At 38.8% G+C, this 17,948-nt stretch overlaps 1 protein-coding gene across 1 annotated transcript in view; it reads left to right on the forward strand.

Moving 5' to 3' along the window:
• The window catches only part of ARHGAP10 (Rho GTPase activating protein 10), a 130,987-nt gene that overhangs the window by 30,968 nt on the left and 82,071 nt on the right, over positions 1-17,948 (forward strand). The window contains exons 2-4 of the mRNA XM_048942635.1: positions 1,858-1,953; positions 2,065-2,126; positions 14,411-14,482. Coding sequence (XP_048798592.1) covers positions 1,858-1,953; positions 2,065-2,126; positions 14,411-14,482 — 230 coding nt within the window. The remainder of the gene's footprint in view (positions 1-1,857; positions 1,954-2,064; positions 2,127-14,410; positions 14,483-17,948) is intronic.

Consider the following 17,948-nt stretch of genomic DNA (forward strand, 5'->3'; position numbering starts at 1 on the left):
CTAATTCTCCTGCCATGCAAAAGGGATCTAGCATAGCCCTAGTACTGTCTTGCTTTGTGCAAGAATTCTAGATGAGATGAGTAGCACTGAAGCACTCACTTTTGACCTCCGAGCAAGCAGAGAACTGATGTTGAAGAGGGCTGGCCGTGCCTGGCTCCTCATGTCGTTGTAGTGGCTTGACTCAGATAAGAAACAAAAATATTTTTCACCAAACCTAAATGGAAAGTATTCATGTGGGGGCGCCAGCAGCGCATTTGGTGCAGGATGCTGGGCTGAGCACAGGTGCCTGGTGTGGAAGTGCTCCAAAGAAGGGCAAGGGAGAGAGGAGCTTCTTGTTCCTGATCGTGTGTTTCTAAGTAGCTGCATTTAAGCATGAAAAGAAAAGTGCACTGGCTGGGACAGTAACAGAGGGAAAATTAATTCATGTTCTCTTAAGAACGTGAGTATTTTGAAGTGAATCTGCCTTATAGATTTGCTAGGAGTTACAGTTTATTCAGTGTTTGGTTGATATTTAAACACTGTTTAATCTTGGATGCCCTGTTCCTTTAGACCACCAGCACCAGCTTTCAACAATCGACTTTTACCAGCTCAGTAGCTTTCAGTCTGCGTTACTGTGTTGAAAACACAGAAAACACAGCTTTCTGTGATCAGAAAGCATTTTGTTGTTGTCTTGCTGTTGGTAGAGTATTTGTGACTTAACCTTTGATGTGGTTGAACTTTCAGTGCAGCTTTGTATGCCAAAATTGTACTTGACAACACAGAATGTATTGCATGTAGGACCTAACATAGTTTTAGTGTTTTTTGTGTTTTTTTTTTTTTAAAGCTTTTTGTATGTTATTTAAGAGATTTGGGTTCCTTTAGTTCCTGTTCAGTATTTAAAAATGAAACGCTTAGCCAATGTGCTAAAGGTTTGTTCTTAGCCCTTTCAGAACTGCACGTGATATGAAAAAAGTTACAGATTAACCAAACATATCACACCGTCCTTAGCCTTGGCTGACACCAAAAATTTAAATACAACCTCTACTACTAAGAGTGTACCAAGATGCACATCCTTTTTTTAATTTCCTCCATTGAGCAATTCCTTCCCTCCAGGACCCGTGACATTACCAAATATGCACACGTCAGCACAACAGGAAAGCGTGTGTACACTGTGTATTTCTGGTGTTATAAATCCTAGTAAGGGCTTTGCTGCTGAGTATAGAATCTAATTACTTCCTGAGGGATATAGCGTGTAGACTTCTGACCCCAAATTGTCAAGCACTAATAGATTAAAACTTTCTGTAGAAAAATAGGTTAGTAATATATAAAAAAGTAATAATATAAAAATTAATACTGTGAACTTAGCTTTTAGCCTGGTTTTAAATCCTTAGAATTGCTAGTTCCAATGCAACAATTCTTTTCAGTTTGGCTTATGTCTCCTAGTCAAATATTTACACATATCTACAAAACATGTACAGGAAATGCTAAAATGCGTTTGCACTAGCAAATACACTAGTGAGTTTAGGTTAGCAGAAAACCCTTTTGCTGTCACAGCTTAATCAGAGTGTTGTGGCTTAAACTTCTGTAGTTACAAATATGTTCGTATGGCTTGTGACCATATGGTGAAGTGTAAGAATAGGTCTGATACTGTACAGATGATTGCACTTGCTTTGTACTGCATAGCCTCATATGAAGCAATCTGTGCGACGGATTCCCAGATGAGAGCAGAAGAAGCTTAGACAACATTTGTTATCTTGTAATGTCTTTAGGCAGACCTGTGTTAAGGGTTTATTGTAAAAGTTGATCAGGGGTAGGAGGATTTTACAGCCTTCTTACAATGATTCTCTAACCTTCCATCCTTGCTTTTTTTCTTTGCAGACCTTTCAGCAGCCCAGAGAAAATTTGCCCATTCTCTAAGAGACTTTAAATTTGAATTCATTGGTGATGCAGAGACAGATGATGAAAGATACATAGGTAGGTAAGAAGTGATTATAAATGACTATGTCTTTTGCTGTGCCATCCTGCAACATGGTGACAATTTTTTCTGTTTTTTATTTTTATTTATTTATTTATTTTTAATTGTAGATGCCTCTCTTCATGAGTTTTCAAACTTCTTAAAAAATTTGGAAGAGCAAAGAGAAATTTTGGTGAGTTCCAATACAAATTTTAAAAAGCTGTACATATGCCAAAGATAAGATCAAAGTTAAAGTTGCTGGCTGCTTTTTTAACCTCTAGGGTATTATTGGTTGCTTAACAGTGAAAGCTCTCGTTGTACAGTCTTTGAATTTGGAGTCTAGAGTTAGACAATAGCTACTTCTCATTAAAGAAGAAAGCTGTTGTGATAAAGATGCAGAGGTAGAAGTTGGCTTGGTAGTGTCCCGATAGCTTATGGCTAGAATGAGGAGTAAAAACCACCTTAACATTTTTTTGCCCATTAGAGTGAAAAGCAAGATGACAGACATAATTCTGCAGGACACATGGCATTGGGAAGTCAGCCACATTTGGATCCAGGTTCTTTATGGCATCAGCTTCAGGGTTTATGTGGGTTTGGGATGCAGTCTGTTAGCTGGATACAGTAACAGACTTACAAACTTTTTCTTTGTGGGTGAGCGATCTGGGGTATGATAGCATAGGCAAACATTTAGTTAATTAATTGTATAGATGGGGAGGGCTCTTCGTTCAAATACCTGTGGTTGCTTAAGGTTTTGGTATAATCTGGATCAGGTTGGCTGTTCACAGATCATGAGCTGAGAGCTCTACTGTATGCATTTGCAGTCTTGATTTCCTAATGGAAACTTCACCTACATTGTAGGATATGTACACAAGCAAGAATAATCATGAATAATTTTCATACACTTTTCTGTCTGGCAGTCCTAAATCCAACAATGGTCACAATTCCTTCAGTGTGCTATTATGTCCTTGTTCTGATATGACACCCGAGTTAGCTTAAAGATCTGTGAAGCTCCTTGCAAATTACTGAATGAAGTGTTACTTTGCCAAATTATAGGATTTGCTCCACTGTGTAATAATGCTTTTGTTTGTTTTGTAATTCTTAAGTGGCATTTACTTTATTCCTGCCAGCCATTGCTGTATTTTATTTTAGTGAAGTTGAATACATCTGTGTAGTGAAATTCTTTGGTAGATTTTTCACAATGAAAAGTACTTCATAGCCTCTCATTCTGTTTTCCACTCCATTTGGGAGACTTTCAGAGTTATACAGCATGTTCCACTGACTGTGTCAATAGATCTTCAACAGTGACAGATTGCCTGTGTGGTAGGCTGTGCAGAAACCAATGTTCTGTACAGTGAAACACTTCTGTTTCTCAGACTGAATGCTATAAAAGAGTGCTACTTAATTTTTTGGTAGGCTGTTCATGATTACATTGATTACCCAAAACTAATTCATATCAGTTTCTCGGTGAGAAAAGCATGAAAAGCTCTATCATTTTAGACCAGTCACAACTGTGGAGTATACTGTGGGGCAAATATTTTACTCCAGCTGGAAAGGGGATACTCTCTGAGTTAACAGATGACCATATCACTGCACCTGTAGTCCTCCAAATGTTATGTATCATTTTTAGAGTGAGCTAATGTAACAGTGGGCATAAATCTCTGAGAAAATAGTTGTGTGGTGCTTGGTAATGATAGTTTTCAACAGCTGCTGCTCTGAATTCTCAGACTGTGCTTTAACAGTGGTACAAGCTGTTGTCCGCACTGAGAATGTGGGGTTACTGCACTCAGATGTTTGGAATCAGGTCAGAGATTCACAGAGTTTCCATTAAGATGTGATGTTACAGCAGTATTATTTTCAAGAGCATCCACTCATCCTCGTGTGTATAATCAATGAATTTACAGATATTATAATTTGAAAATGAAATAAACAAGAGTATTTGGCTAAGCAGGTTATTATACCAAAAAGAGAATAAATTGAATACTTACCTTTGTCTTGGGCTCACTGTAAAACTTCAGAGGAGGGAACTCCAGCAGAGAACCTTCCCCACTGGCAGTCAGCTCTTAAATGGCTCTAGGAGAGGTGCAGCCAGGCTCCACCCCTTCCAGCAGCACAGGTGAGTTGCCTTCACCTGTGCTCCTCTGGCTGACTCAGTGCTCACCTCAGGTGATCAATCAGAGGTTCAGGCCGTGATGCAGCAGTTCCCATACACTCACGTTAACAACTAATTGAGCATTTTACCTTTCATCATTTTGAAGGTCAAGATTTGATTATTTCAGTGCTGAATGTTGCACAGAAGAAATTTCAGTCATCTAAAATAAGCTTAATGAAATGCATTATTAATTATAGAACTTAAGGCAGTTTGTAAATTGCTGTGCAATTAATGCTTGTGCATTTGAGAAGAAGGCTAAATTGTTCCTAACCATACAGTATATTTAACGAATTCCTGTTTAAAATACATCCTGAGCTGAAGTGAGATGCTCATCACCTATACTTCTTACGGTTTTCTGTAGGAGTATTGTATATGGTGGATCAAGAACGTAATTTTTTCCCTTTTTGTTTACCACAAATTCACTTGTTTGATAATCATTAGGTGAATATTCACATGGTGGATATTTAATAATTTAATTCAGATGTCTAAGTCCCGTGTTTGGTGTTTTTTTTCCCTCCACTTTCCCCTTCAAAGACTGCCAAGCCATATCCCAGCTGTCAAAGGATTTAGTGGATGGTGGAAGGAGAAGTCATTGTTAATCCAAACATTCCACTGAACTATTGTGGAGTAGACAAGATAAAAACAACTTACGCTTTTTCATAGTACTGTAGCTCAGTGTCATTCTCCAAGGCAGATAAGAAACAGGTCATTTTGTCCCCAAGGATGTCCTGGAAGTGCTTGTTATGTGTTAGGAATGAGTCCTAGGACTTATATTCTGCCCTTTTGACAGTACCAAATTGTCATGCAAGTGCAGGGATGGAAGCAAACTTCACAAGGTTATTAGGAAAAAGTTGGGGACAAACAAGCACCAGTATGGTGATGCTAAGATGTGCATTCCCTGCATCCAGTTATTCCTGCTCACAAAAGAGAGCACCAAACCTTCCTCCCACCCCAGTTTTCCCAACTGCAGAATTCAGTTTGATTCTTGTGATGTGGCAAGAAAACAGGTTTTGTTTGCTGCCCTGATTTAAGCTGATGAGATGTACAGGACTGCCTGGTAGGTCCACCACTGACATAATGTATCACATCACTTGCTTGAGATTATTGTCCCCTTTCCTTTCTTTTGAGCTCCCTTTTTAACACCTTTATACTTCCCTTTCTCTATCCTGTTCTTCCAAATGAACAACCTGTCCCAACCAGTTTTCCATATTGTTTCTAACGTTACTAACTGATGCCCAAGTGTGATACTGCTCTTAACATTCCCTCAGTCACCTCAGCAGTGTATGGTACTTCTGGTGCTGTCATCTGCTCACATTCTGATGTGCTGGGTTTGCATGTTTCCACTCCCTCAGAGAACTATAGTGCTCCCATAGAGCTGCCTCGAGTTCAGCTGTTTCTCCCCAAAGTCCCCTTAACCACATTGATTAAATCCAGCAAGCCCTCAAGGCACATCTATAACTTCAGTCAGCTTCTCTCACTGTTATGTGCAGCGTCCAGCAATATCTCAGGTCTGTCCGGTAGTTTCTCCTGTCCTGTCTGGTTACCTTTTTTCTATGCAAGACCTGAGTTAGTTGGATGGGTTTTGTCTGCAGCCCTACCAGAGGTGTGATTTGTAGCAGGGTCTTGTGTACCTGGGCCATCCCTGATGACTGCTTTGCTAACCATTCTTTAGAAAAAAATTCAGGGCTAGGAATCTCTCTAGTTTTACTCCAACATCTAGTTGTTATTCTTTTTCCTTTTTCTTTTTTTATTTTCTTTTTTCTTTTTTCTTTTTTCTTTTTTTCTGATATCCATCTAAGTCTCCCTTTACTTCAACTTTAACAGAATTTATTTACTTATTTTACCTCTTCTGCAGTGGTCATGGAGTAAAACACATCCCTTTTCCATCACAGAAGAATTTTCACTGTTATGCTTTCAAAGGCTGGAAGACCGCTATCCTTTCAAAGCGGTGTTTTACTTCTGTGTTTTTCCTGATTCAATTTAGTTGCAGTGTTTAGAACATCTCTCTTTTATATCAAAATTGTTCTTAATCCCACTCAGTTCTTAATTCAGATAATTTTCTTTTGAAAATTAAAATCTGCAGTTCTTAGAGGCTACTGTTTTGTTTTCCCTTTCTTTAAACGTTTTTTTCCCAGTTAAATAATGGATAGATAGCTTCTCTGCATTCTGAAGTACCTATTAAAAAGACTCATTTCTGTATGTTCTTCTTTGCCCCCTGCCAAATAGAGAACGTTTTTGTCTCAGTCCTTCTAACTGTATCCCAAGTACTTGAGTATTTCCTTTTTTACTTCCTCGTATTTCATTTTCTGTAAGATTTCTGATGCAGTTAAATTCACCTCGCTTTGTTTCTTGTCAATTTCTCCAAGGCAATATGAACTCATTGCTTTACTTTGTTATGGTCTCTTCTATTTCTGCGACAGTTTTAGCACGCTTTTAATCCTTTTGATACCTCCCTAGGAAAGATGGTAAATTCTAAGATTTTGAGCATAACGTCTTTCTTTTAGTCTGTTGTTCTTATTCCATAGGACTCTTTTATGTTTCTTAAAACTGCTTGCAGTCCTGCCTCTCAAGAATCATTTTATGTTTTTAATGTTTCACCAGTTTGTCAGAATCAAGTTCAGAATTCTTCTCTAATTCATTGTTCTCAGTGTCTGTCAGAAACAAGAGAAACTGATTCTGTGTGGAATTTTAAAGAGAATAACAGCTAAGTCTCTTCTTTTTGTCTTTTTCACCCTTCATTGGCTTAAGAAAAAAAAAAGTGGAAGCAGAGGGGTTTCCAAGTTAAAAGATGTTCTTAAGGTTCAAACATTTACACTCAGAAAGTTAAAGGTAAAATCGAAATCATCTGTGTGTACTTACATGCATTTATACTTACCTCTTATGATTGAAGTACTTAAATACATGAGTTTATTTCACAGCTTAAGTGCTCACTTAACATTTAATGTTCGTGGATAGCTTACTATTATTTTTTAAGCATAGTTTAATATACTTTAATATAGTTTAAACATATTTAGTTTACACTCTTCCTACTCCTACTTCCTAAAGGTATTATTTTTTCTGAGCTTTTCCTTGTTCCTCAGCTTGCAGATATTTAATGGTTCACAAATCTTAACCAATTTTCTCATTTATCTGAAGAAATCTATATGAAGGAACAATCATTTTACCTACTGATCTAGGTTAAAATTATCCAGTAGTTTTGGATGGTCCAATGTAAGATATCTAAGATCTGTGCAATAAGAGTTGATGGCATTATATGTTATCCTGATTGTGTTAGATGCAGTGGCAATACAGACTGCTAAATATAACTGCCAAGACATTTGTCAGTGATCACTCCTGAAAAATTAGGTTGCTGACAGCACACTGAACATCTCAGATACAGAGATAAAAGCCTAGATAAAAGCTTGGTTTCTCAGGACCTAGACCGTATTTCTTCACCTTCCTGTGAACTGTTCAATTTGATCAAAATCTATTTCCACTTTTAGGAACATGCAAAACAATTGCAGCTGTACCTCATAACCTAACCTTCATTTATCCTCTGCATGGCATGAAACCAGATGGAAATCATAGAATTATTGGAATAGGCGAACGTATGCTGATGAAAACTATTCAGGCAAATCTTTTATGTTTTGGTGATGCCTGACATTGGCTGTTTGAATTATCAGTTTTTGAATATTAAGAACAATCTTCTGAAATAGTTACCTGAGTTGAGTGTGAACTCATGCAGTTCATCTAGAAATCAGTGTTGTTTGTATGAGGGGATAAAAAAGGGCAAAACCAATTTGGGATGTATTTCCTCAGCCTCTGAGTGAATATGACTTAAAAGCTGCATTATCCCCAGCTTCCTCTTTTAGATAATTGTGGTCTTACATGCATCAACATACAACTCAGTGGAGAATTTTCATTCTGTTATTTCATCAACAGGAAATGTTTGGAATTTGCATTGAAAACCTTCCAACAGTTTGGATTTTGCTGGTTGTTAATAACACCACTGTTTCTTGTGGAGGACTCCCCTCACAATAATTGGGCAGTTCATTCTTGACTAAACACTGATGCTGTTGTTCACTGCTAGATTCCTTGCCTTTCAGTGATGTCTTTTTGTTCAATTATGAGCTTAGCCATGAACAAAGCAAACGAGTATTATGCTATTTCCTTTCCAGAGTAGCCATTCTTCTTTGTCAAAGTCTTTATAAGTCTGAAGTGTGGACAGGGAGTGGTTCTCTGTTCTTCTGTGAATGCAGCTCTTGCATATTCAGTTTAGGAGAGGCTCTTTCTTTGGAAGGGCTATCCATAGCTTGCCTGTGCTTCGGATGGAGAAAAAATGATCTGTTGCTAATGTGAAGCTGTCTGTCTGTTTCTCTTCCAATTTGTTACATTTATTGTTTCGTAGTAGTTCTCCTTCTAGTGGAATCTACTTAAGAATAAATTTATTCAAAACTCAGGAACATATAGTGTTAATTTTTTTCTAAGCAGCTTTTGCTTAAACTTGATTTGTTTCTTTTCTTTCTTCCTTTCCTTCTTTCCTTCTCTCTTTCTCTCCCTCTCCCTTCCTTCCTTTCCTTTCCTTATTTTTTTCTTCCCGTCTTTCTTTCCTTCTCCCTTTCTTCCTTTCCTTTTTTCCTTCTCCCTTTCTTTCTTTATTCTTCTTTTGATAAGGGATTTTTTTTTTTCATTTTGTATTGTCTGTTTATTATACCAATTTAACTTTTCCAGGCCATCTGTCTCATAGCAAGCACATCAGTGCAAACATTCTTTCAGAGTAGAGCACAGCATACAGATAAAAGGAGGCATTTTAAACTGTTTTTCCTTTAGATCATTCATAATCTTCCACTCAATGGAAAATAAGCTTTGTCTACAAGAAGAGACACAGGAGTCCTGCTGCTGCATCATCTGTAAGCCAAGACTGCTGCATTTAAGAAAACCAGAAAGTGCTGAGAATAGGAGTCTGCCTGTACCATGGCTTGGGGGCAGGGCTTAGCATATGGAATTCTGTGATTTACAAGGTTGTGATCCTAAACCACATTGGTGGTTTTCAAGAACTTTGGGGTGTTGGCTGTGTGATTGTCAGTGCTCCATTTAAATACAAAACTAGTACTGAAGAGTAGAGAGATGTACTGCTATATTAGGAGGGCAGTGGAGTTGGCGAATGCAGTTCACTGGGAGCATGCTGTTGTAAGAGAAAATTACTCCCGTGGAGAATGAAAAATACTAAACTCTACTGAAAGAAATCAATTGCAAGTAAAATACAAAGTCCTTGAAACTGGAATTGTCTACTGCAAAGTTACACGGTGCTGACTTTCAGGAAAAGATCTTCATGTTTCAAGACATTTCACTACCAAGTTGAGATACGTAGCACAAGAGTTTCTTGGAAGAAAAGGCTTTTTTTTTAATTTTTACTTTTCTTCCATACTCCCCAAATACTGGGGTTATCAGAAAATGACCTTTTGTGTTAGGCTGAATTCTCCTGTTCTTTAGGAAAAACATAAAAGAGCTATGTTTGCTGTAAGCAGAAGTGAAATTGTAAGTAGTAAATTTGTTTATTAGAAAGTAAATTTCTTTATTTAGCAGCAGTGTTACTGAATTTGTTATTGAATCACTGTTAGCTACATTATCCTTCCTGCATTCTGTTAAGCTGAGAAGAGCAGTACTTCCTTCCCAGCTCTAGTTTCATTGACACCTGCTCAGCTTCATGAGCTCTGCCCTGCTGGCTTTGGCCTCCTTTGCTTTGTCAAGAAAGACAACCCTGCCCCGTCTACAAATAAATCTTCCCAGTCAGTGCACTGGGAAACTTTAAACGGCCCTGTCTTGCTGTTTGGCATACGGTCTGCATTCCACTGCCTATGATGAGGATTTGAAACTCAGCACCCTTGTGTCACTGGGCAGTCCATAGTAAGATATATATATATATATATATATATATATGTATATATATGTAAGATATATATATATGAAACATGACCTTCTAATACATATGTATGTTATATATGAATATATATATATATATTCATTTCCAGTAAACCTCTCTTGTATGTGAGGGAGCTTAGGTTTGGAGTAGAGCAGTCAGTGCATGTTTTTCCTCACACCAGGATTTATTTACCAGCAACATGTAAGTGCTGTTCCTGTTCCTCCAGTAAAGACTGGAATCTAAGGATACTTTTAGTATTAATGCTGGGGGCCCACTGTTGCGTTTGTCTAATTAGTAAACCAAATTTTGATAAACTTTTGCCTACCTTTTGTAGCCACAGAGGCCAGACTGAAGTTCTGGAAAACGTGTGTGGGTTGATATTTCCTCACAGCCCACACGAATAACCTTCCTCTCCTGCAATACAGCCTGCTTATGTCTGCAGGAACTGATTGGTGCTGCATTTCGTAGTCAGAGCGCTCCTGTCTGCTGAAGGAGAACAAGGAAGCATGAGGAGCTTGGAGGGCTGGAGGATGGCGCTGTCTGCTGGGTTCCAATGCTCAGGAGGAGGTCTTTGGGGAAAGCAGTTTCTCCCTCAACAGCCATTCTCCCACTTCTCCAAGAAGAGAAAAAAATTACAGGCTAAATGGAGTTGTTGTGAACTGGCACTGACTGGTAGGTTACCTGTTGGATCCTGTTGACTCAGCTGACTAATAGGCAAGTTGCTGGAAATGTAAACGTACTTGCTAATGGATTTAATCTGTGCCTTTGTGGTCTCTTTGTAGAAAATGTTAGCTTGGGCCTCTTAATCTTAAAGCCCGTAATTTATTACTTCTGACATAATGAGCAACTGTGAAAGTCAGAATAATCTCCCTTCTGTAAAACGTTTCTGTCTGAGTCGGTGAAGTTTTCTAAGGGCATCTAAAATTAGGAGATACCAAAAGCTTCTGTAAGATACTCTTGAAAATGCTGGATACACTGAATTCCTTAAGTGATGTTAACAGTGAGTCTTTGTTTTTTTTTTTCCCTGTTGTTCTGAGGGTTATGTTAAAACTAATTCTTCATCATTTCAATAGATGAAGCAAACATAACAGAAGTGGCATAAGCAGTTTCAAATATACAGACTGAAGCATGTGTGCATATGGCACTAGAATTTTTTCTTTTAAAAAAGCATTCCTGAGATATTGAGATTCAAAAAAACAAGCTAAGATATCATTGCAGAAGACGTGACCTCTTCATATTGATTCTCTTATGGTTTATGCTTACTGTAGTTGGTTTGCTGGGTTTCAAAAGAGAGTATATAATCCCTTCAAGGTAGGTTTGGATGGCTTAGGGATATCAAGAGAAGAATTTCCCTGTACCCTTTAAATAGTAGGCATTCATCATAACATTGTACTCTGACTAACATAATACTCTGACTATAGCGTAAATAATATTTTTGTTCCACTAGTGAGAACACAATTTTTTGTAGTTTTTTTTTTATGATATAGTACTGGAAAACACTTGGAATTCCTCCTTGTAATAATGTGCATATTGTAATTATGAACATTGTTTTCATTTCTCTGAGTCAGAAGAACAGCTCTGTAATTCACTATTAAATTTAGCAGTCACATCTTCCTGATGGTTTCTGTACATAAAAACTCCTGCGCACTTATTTTCAGAAGTGTTCATCCTGGTTTTTTTATCTGTAGGCCTGGTGTGAAGCTCCATGAATTAACCAGGGATCCACAAAATCCCACTTGATCAATACCCAATAGCACCGTTGTTTAATGCGTATAGAGAAAGCACAGGGGGTGACAAATCATAAACACCTGAAGGGCAGGAAAAATTGTGCTTCAAAGCCATCTGTTATAAAAGTTTGGTTTTGGTTATGCAAAATGAGAATTGTCTCCTCTGGGAGGAGACAAGACTTGTTTTTCTTTAGTGAAAGAATTACTGGCATATCATACCACTGCCAGTACTGCAATCTTTATTTGTAGGCTGTCTTGGAGGGAACATCCCATTTTGATTTAGTGATTTGTCCTATTTCCTGTTTCAGACAAATACTGTTAGTATTTCCCATGGTTAATGCTACCCAGCAGTATAGCAGAGGAATTGATTTGTAGCCATCCCTCTGGTGTATAAACCAGAGCCTTTGCTGTCTGTGTTGTTTCTGGTTTTTGTTTTGCTCTGTTTTCCACTGCACCAAATTGCTGTGTTTTTCTTTGGCTTGGACTTGATGTTAGCATATATTCATTACCTATTGATCTTACGTTTCACTTTTTGTTGCGTATAAGTTAAAAAAGATAAGCAATTTGTAGTTCTGCACTGTGAGGTGCTCTTACCAGTTGGGCTCTGGCCTCTGCTGGCTTTGTCTGTCCTCATCCACTCGAGCTCTTCTGTGAGGAAGCCTCACAGCTTTCTCCCTCACAATGTCAGTAAAGAGGAAACTGTCAAAAACAACAAAACCAAACCTCTTAACATTAAATAGAAGGATTATTCTGTCATTCTGCAAGCAGTTCTTCACTCAGATTTGGGTGAATCCTTTTGTCTAGAAAAGAGATTTCTCAGTCCTCAGATGCTGCTGCAGTGTCCCAGGAAACTGCTGCTTGGGGTTGATTCTGTTAGAAATACACATTGCCCTTGCCTTCCAGCCCTAGAGTTTCCAGGAAAGTTCTGGGATATTCACAACCTAAAACTGTCCTTGGAGACTCCTGCTGACTGCTTGACTAGTTAGGATATATGTGCCTAGAGTGCCAAAAGGGCTAAGTAAACCCTTGCACGTTGCTCAGCTCCTGCCTGAGACAGCTGATTTCTCTAGCTGTCTTTTGACAGGAGCTGAAGCAGCATGGGGAACTAACGGTTATCCATGTGTCAGAGCATTCAAAGTATTGTGATAAGCACTGCAGTAAAAACCTAGGTTGGGTCTGACACACAGCAGGAGTTGCTCTGTTGCCTGTCCCCCTCCCCAGCTCTGCACCAAGGCTCTCCTGTGTCATAGTTACTCCAGCGCCCCTGCACCCTTCTGAAACGCAGACTTATCAGATTGTCAGTCCTCCTTCCTTCCTTCCCCCCTTGAGAGTGTGCTGAAGTGTTTCTGACAAAATTGGGAAGTGAATGTCCAAAGAGTTTGGGCCACAAGATCAACAGCTCTGAAGTTAGGAAATGTCTGCTCTGAGGATGACTGTACAACACTTGGTTTGGCCCAGACTTGCCAGATATTTGGTTTCTAGTTAGATATTTAGATTAGAGTGCTGTTGAAAAATCAGAGTTGCTGTGGTTACCATGAATTGGCAGGCTGACTCCCACAGTAAATCCCCTACATGGCCCCAGGGCTGGGTGGGAGTAGACAGTGCTATTTAGATTCATGCTGTGCCAGATCTCTAATGTATCCCTCACGTTTTACGATAAGAGCTTTTCAGAAGGCCAGGTTAAGCCTGCAGTGTTTGCTTCTCCTTGACTCTTGGAAGCTCAGCCGTGGCCTGTGCTGGCCGCTGTCTTGGAACGGAGTTACCCTGTGGCTCTGCCTCAGAACTAAGACTGCAAGGAATCTGCTTTGCCACACTACCCATCTTGTCACTCTTTCAATTCTGCTGTTGCGTTCAAGAAATTCCAGCTTTGCTGAAATTTCAAGTGTTCTTAAGATTCTAAATCTTGTTTCCACCAAGACCAATCCCAACGCCACTTCATATCCTGTAAAGCTCCGTATGAAATAGAAACCCTGTTTGCTGGCCAGGACTAAATAAGCTACTTTTCAGTCTTACAGTGGCTTTTTTTTTTTCGTCCCCTTTTAATGAGGCAGTGAGGCCATTTATCAAGAGAGCACTGATGAATGCTCCAAAAGAGATGGATTAAACTTATACTCCATCAACTAACTTTCTCATTTATTACCACCATACCTCTCAATTTTGTTACTTAGGTTAACTTAATGCTTTCTTAATGTAACCAAATGTAAATACTTGAAAATATATATTTCAATGCCTAACCACTTTAACTGCATGTTGAAAGCTTATCATTTACTCTTTGTTGTCCGTTCTACAGCTGTTTACAGAGTTTTGCATTGTTGCAGGAATGCGTGTGCTCCCCAGTGAAAACAGTTACTTATCCTGTGTCACATTCCAGTGTTCAGTTGTTGAAGCTGTTGACCTGATCAAGTAAATCAATTGCTGTTTAGATGCAGCCTCTAAACTTCTGAGGTTTCTGCATTTGTTCATTTACTTCAGATTTACTTGAACTTTCCTGAAACTAAAATTAAAAGTGATGACAAATTCCAAGATCTTAAAACAACTCAGAGGTTTTTTGCTTTTTCAGTTATAACTCAGTAACCTAGCTTAATTCGTGGGTTTTTTTTTGGTTTTTTTTTTTTTTTTTTTTATTATTTGTTTTCTAAAAAGATCTAAAAGTGACTTGTCTGGCAACAGAAACTTAACCCATGCTCTTTTTTCTTTAGGCACTCAGTGTTACTGAAACTCTGATCAAACCTTTGGAACGATTTAGGAAAGAGCAGCTAGGAGCTGTAAAGGTTTGCCCCTCATTTGCTTTTATGATAAGCTTGTTTAATTTCTTTACTTGGATTGCAGTGCAGCAATAACATGTATTTGGCAGAGGGAAACTGTTGTTTATATTTCATGTATTCACACATTTTTCTACTTGGAGAACTTGCTTCAGAAACCAATGGAAAGTATGCCTCAAGAAGACAAGAACGTGTCCTTCTGCTTCCTTCTTTCCTCCCCCACCTCGTCTTCTCTGCCTAGAATAGCAGAAATACTGCTTGCAGCCTTTTCTCCTTCCTAATGGGTAACCCTTTTCTGCTTTATGTTTGCAGTTGCACAATCAATAGCTGAAACTTATTAACTACCCAAAGTAGCTTACCCATGTGCTTGTAATCTTTTTATTCTTTTTCCAGCCCATAAAGTGAAAACAGTTTTTGTTTTACTTTCAGTTTTAAATACATCACTAATAGCTCAGTATGAGTGGGGAAGAGGTTGAAGACAAGATTTCATTTAAAGAAACTTGGTTTTGATAGAAATATCAGTTTTTTTTTTTTTTTTTTTTTTAAGGTTGCCACTACATTGTGTTTATAAAACAAAGTAAATTTAATAAGTTAAATACAGACTCATTTTTCATACTAAGGAAAATATTTACCCCACTGTACCTGTGAGAACAGATTTAAATGATTACTTGAGAGAGGGGTGGGGGGGAAATACAGGTATTTAACATTGTTTTCTCTTCTAGAAGTCAACTATTACATTTTTTTGACCTACCAGTCTGCAGCTGTTTGGTTTTATAATTCAATGACATCAACAGCAATGATACCTAAGAGCTAAGATGACCTTTTAATTACAGGAGAGTTATACTTCATGTTAGCAGGAATTATTAATATATTCCCAACTCAAGTCCAGTGTTCATGCATGCAAAATGCTCTGCCTAAGTCATTGCATTTTAGTGGTGCAGTGGCTTTTACAATTTTGTGGTTGTTTGAGAAGTGTTTCAGAGATCTGGACCAACAACTCACCCAACAACAAAACCCTTGGTTTTTAATATGGAGAGTCACCAAAGGAAAGTTATTTTTTTCTGAATGTAACCTATTTTCATAGAAACAGTTGTGTTAGTGGATTGTTTTGACTGAGTTCTTTTTGCGTGAAAGGATGTTGCCATTTTGGGGGCATTACTTATTTTTAAATTATCTCGTGTTCTTCTGTTACTTCATAGTTACCTAGAATTTTGTCTTTGATGTTTTTAACATGAGATGTTACATGCTCACAGCCTACATTGCACATTTTGTTCGGATACACAACTCTTCCCTTAACTTCCTATTGTAAGATCAAGAAGTATACAGATGTTGTAAAAGTATTGTGTGATTAACAAATATACAGAAAAATTAGGCTAGTAAGATTATGAGATTGGAAAAGACAATCAGAGATAAATGAAAAGTACTCACTGGTGGTGTAGACTTACAAAAAACTCCACGAGGCACAATCTCCAGAAAAAGATCCTTCCTCAGTGACAGTCAGCCCCTAAATGGGGTCTAGGAGAGGTGCAGCCAGGCTCCACCCCTTCTGATCACACAGGTGAATTGCCTTCACCTGTGCTCCCATGGTTGACTCGGTGCTCGCCTCAGGTGATCAATCAGAGGTTCAAGCCATGATTCAGCAGTTCCCATACACCTGCATACTGTTTCTGTGAAGTTGAAGCTCTTAAATGTGATTTAGACATTTTCTGGACAGAACTCTCAGTTACTTTAAATAGAGCAGTCTTGCTTAATTGTAGAACACATAAAGAAAAAAATCCATACAAATATTTAATGTTTATTCCAGATTTCTCACATGCTATCACATTATGACTAATCCTGTTAGTCCCATATGCATATCATATTGTTCCTCAATTGATAATGAAACAAAAACATATGTAATGTATTAAAAATTCCTGTCTACTTGGGAAGAATATATGAATGTTCTCAGGGCCTGTAGGGATGCAGTAAGGAAGGCTAAGGCCCACTTGGAATTTAATCTGGCAAAGGAGATAAAGAATAATAATAAAGAATGATAATAAAGTTTATTCTTTTTTCAAGTCAGCAGTAAAAGGAATACTAGGGAAACTGAGGGTTCCCCACTAAATGAGATGGGTGCCCTGGTAACAGAGGATAGTGAGAAGGTGGAGATACTGAACACTTTCTTTGCTTCTGTCATTACTACAATGATTACCTCTTGGGAATCCCAGACCTGGAGATAGAGAGTCTGGGCAATGGAAGACTTCCGTTTGGTCGATTAGGATATGGTTAGAGACCACCTAGCCAAAATCAGTATGCAAAAATCCATGAGCCCGTACAGAATGCACCCATGTGTGCTGAGGGAGCCATCAGAGGTGATTGCTGAACTGGTCTCATCGTCTCACCATCTTCAAAAGGTTTTGTCCAATGGAAGAGATGCCTGAGTACTGGAGGATAGCCAGCGTCACTCCAGTCTTCAGAAAGGTCAGGGAGGATGGTTCAGGAAACTATAGGCTAGTCAGCCTCACCCTCATGCCTGGAAAGGTGATGAATCAACTTGTTCTGGATGCCGAGGAATTGGAGGAGAAGAAGGTTATCAGTAGTAGTCAACATGGATTCATCAAGGGAAAATCATACTTCACCAAAACGGTAGACTTCTATGTTGTGTAGATGCTGGGAGAGCAGTGAATGTTAACTTGACTTCAGCAAGGTGTTTGACACAGTCTCCCATAGCATCCTTGCAATGAAGCTTACAAAGTGCAGGACAGATGAGTGGACAGTGAGGTAGGTTGAGAACTGGCTGACTGGAAGAGCTCAAAGAGTTGTAATTGGTGGCGTAGTGTCTAGTTGCAGACCTGTAACTAGCAGTGTTCTCCAGAGATTGGTACTAGGTCCAGTCTTGTTCAGCATTCTTGTTAATAACCTGGATGACGGGATGGAGTCCATTCTCAGAAAGTTTGCTCATGATACAAAGGTGGGAGGAGTGGCTGACACACCAGCAGGCTGTAATGCCACTCAGTGAGACCTGTACTGTCTGAAGAGTTGGATGGGGAAGAACCTGATTCTGTTCAACAAAATCTGTAGGTAGACCTGAAGAGAGATAACTGCGCGCATTACAGGTTAGGAGATGACCTGCTGCAGAGGAGCTCTTCAGTGAAGGACCAAGGAGTCCTGTTAGTGGACAACAAGTTGTCTGTGTGCCAGCAGTGTGCCTTTGTGGCCAAGAAAGACAATGGTGTCCTGGGCTGCATTAAAAAGAGTGTGGCCAGCAGGTCAAGGGAGTTGATCCTCCCCTTCTACTCTGCCTTGATGTGGCCACACTTAGAATTCTGTGCTGAATTCTGGACTCTCCAGCTCAAAAAAGACAAGGAACTCCCAGAAAGAGTGAGGGCTTCACTTTTGCTAGCATGATTTTATTTTCCTTGGAGATTTTTGTTTCTTTTAATGTTTTTTTTGTTTTATGAGTGCAGCAACAATCTGGTAGAAGCTGGAATTCAGC

This window comes from Lagopus muta, chromosome 4 (assembly GCF_023343835.1).
Source record: "Lagopus muta isolate bLagMut1 chromosome 4, bLagMut1 primary, whole genome shotgun sequence".
NCBI lineage: Eukaryota > Metazoa > Chordata > Aves > Galliformes > Phasianidae > Lagopus > Lagopus muta.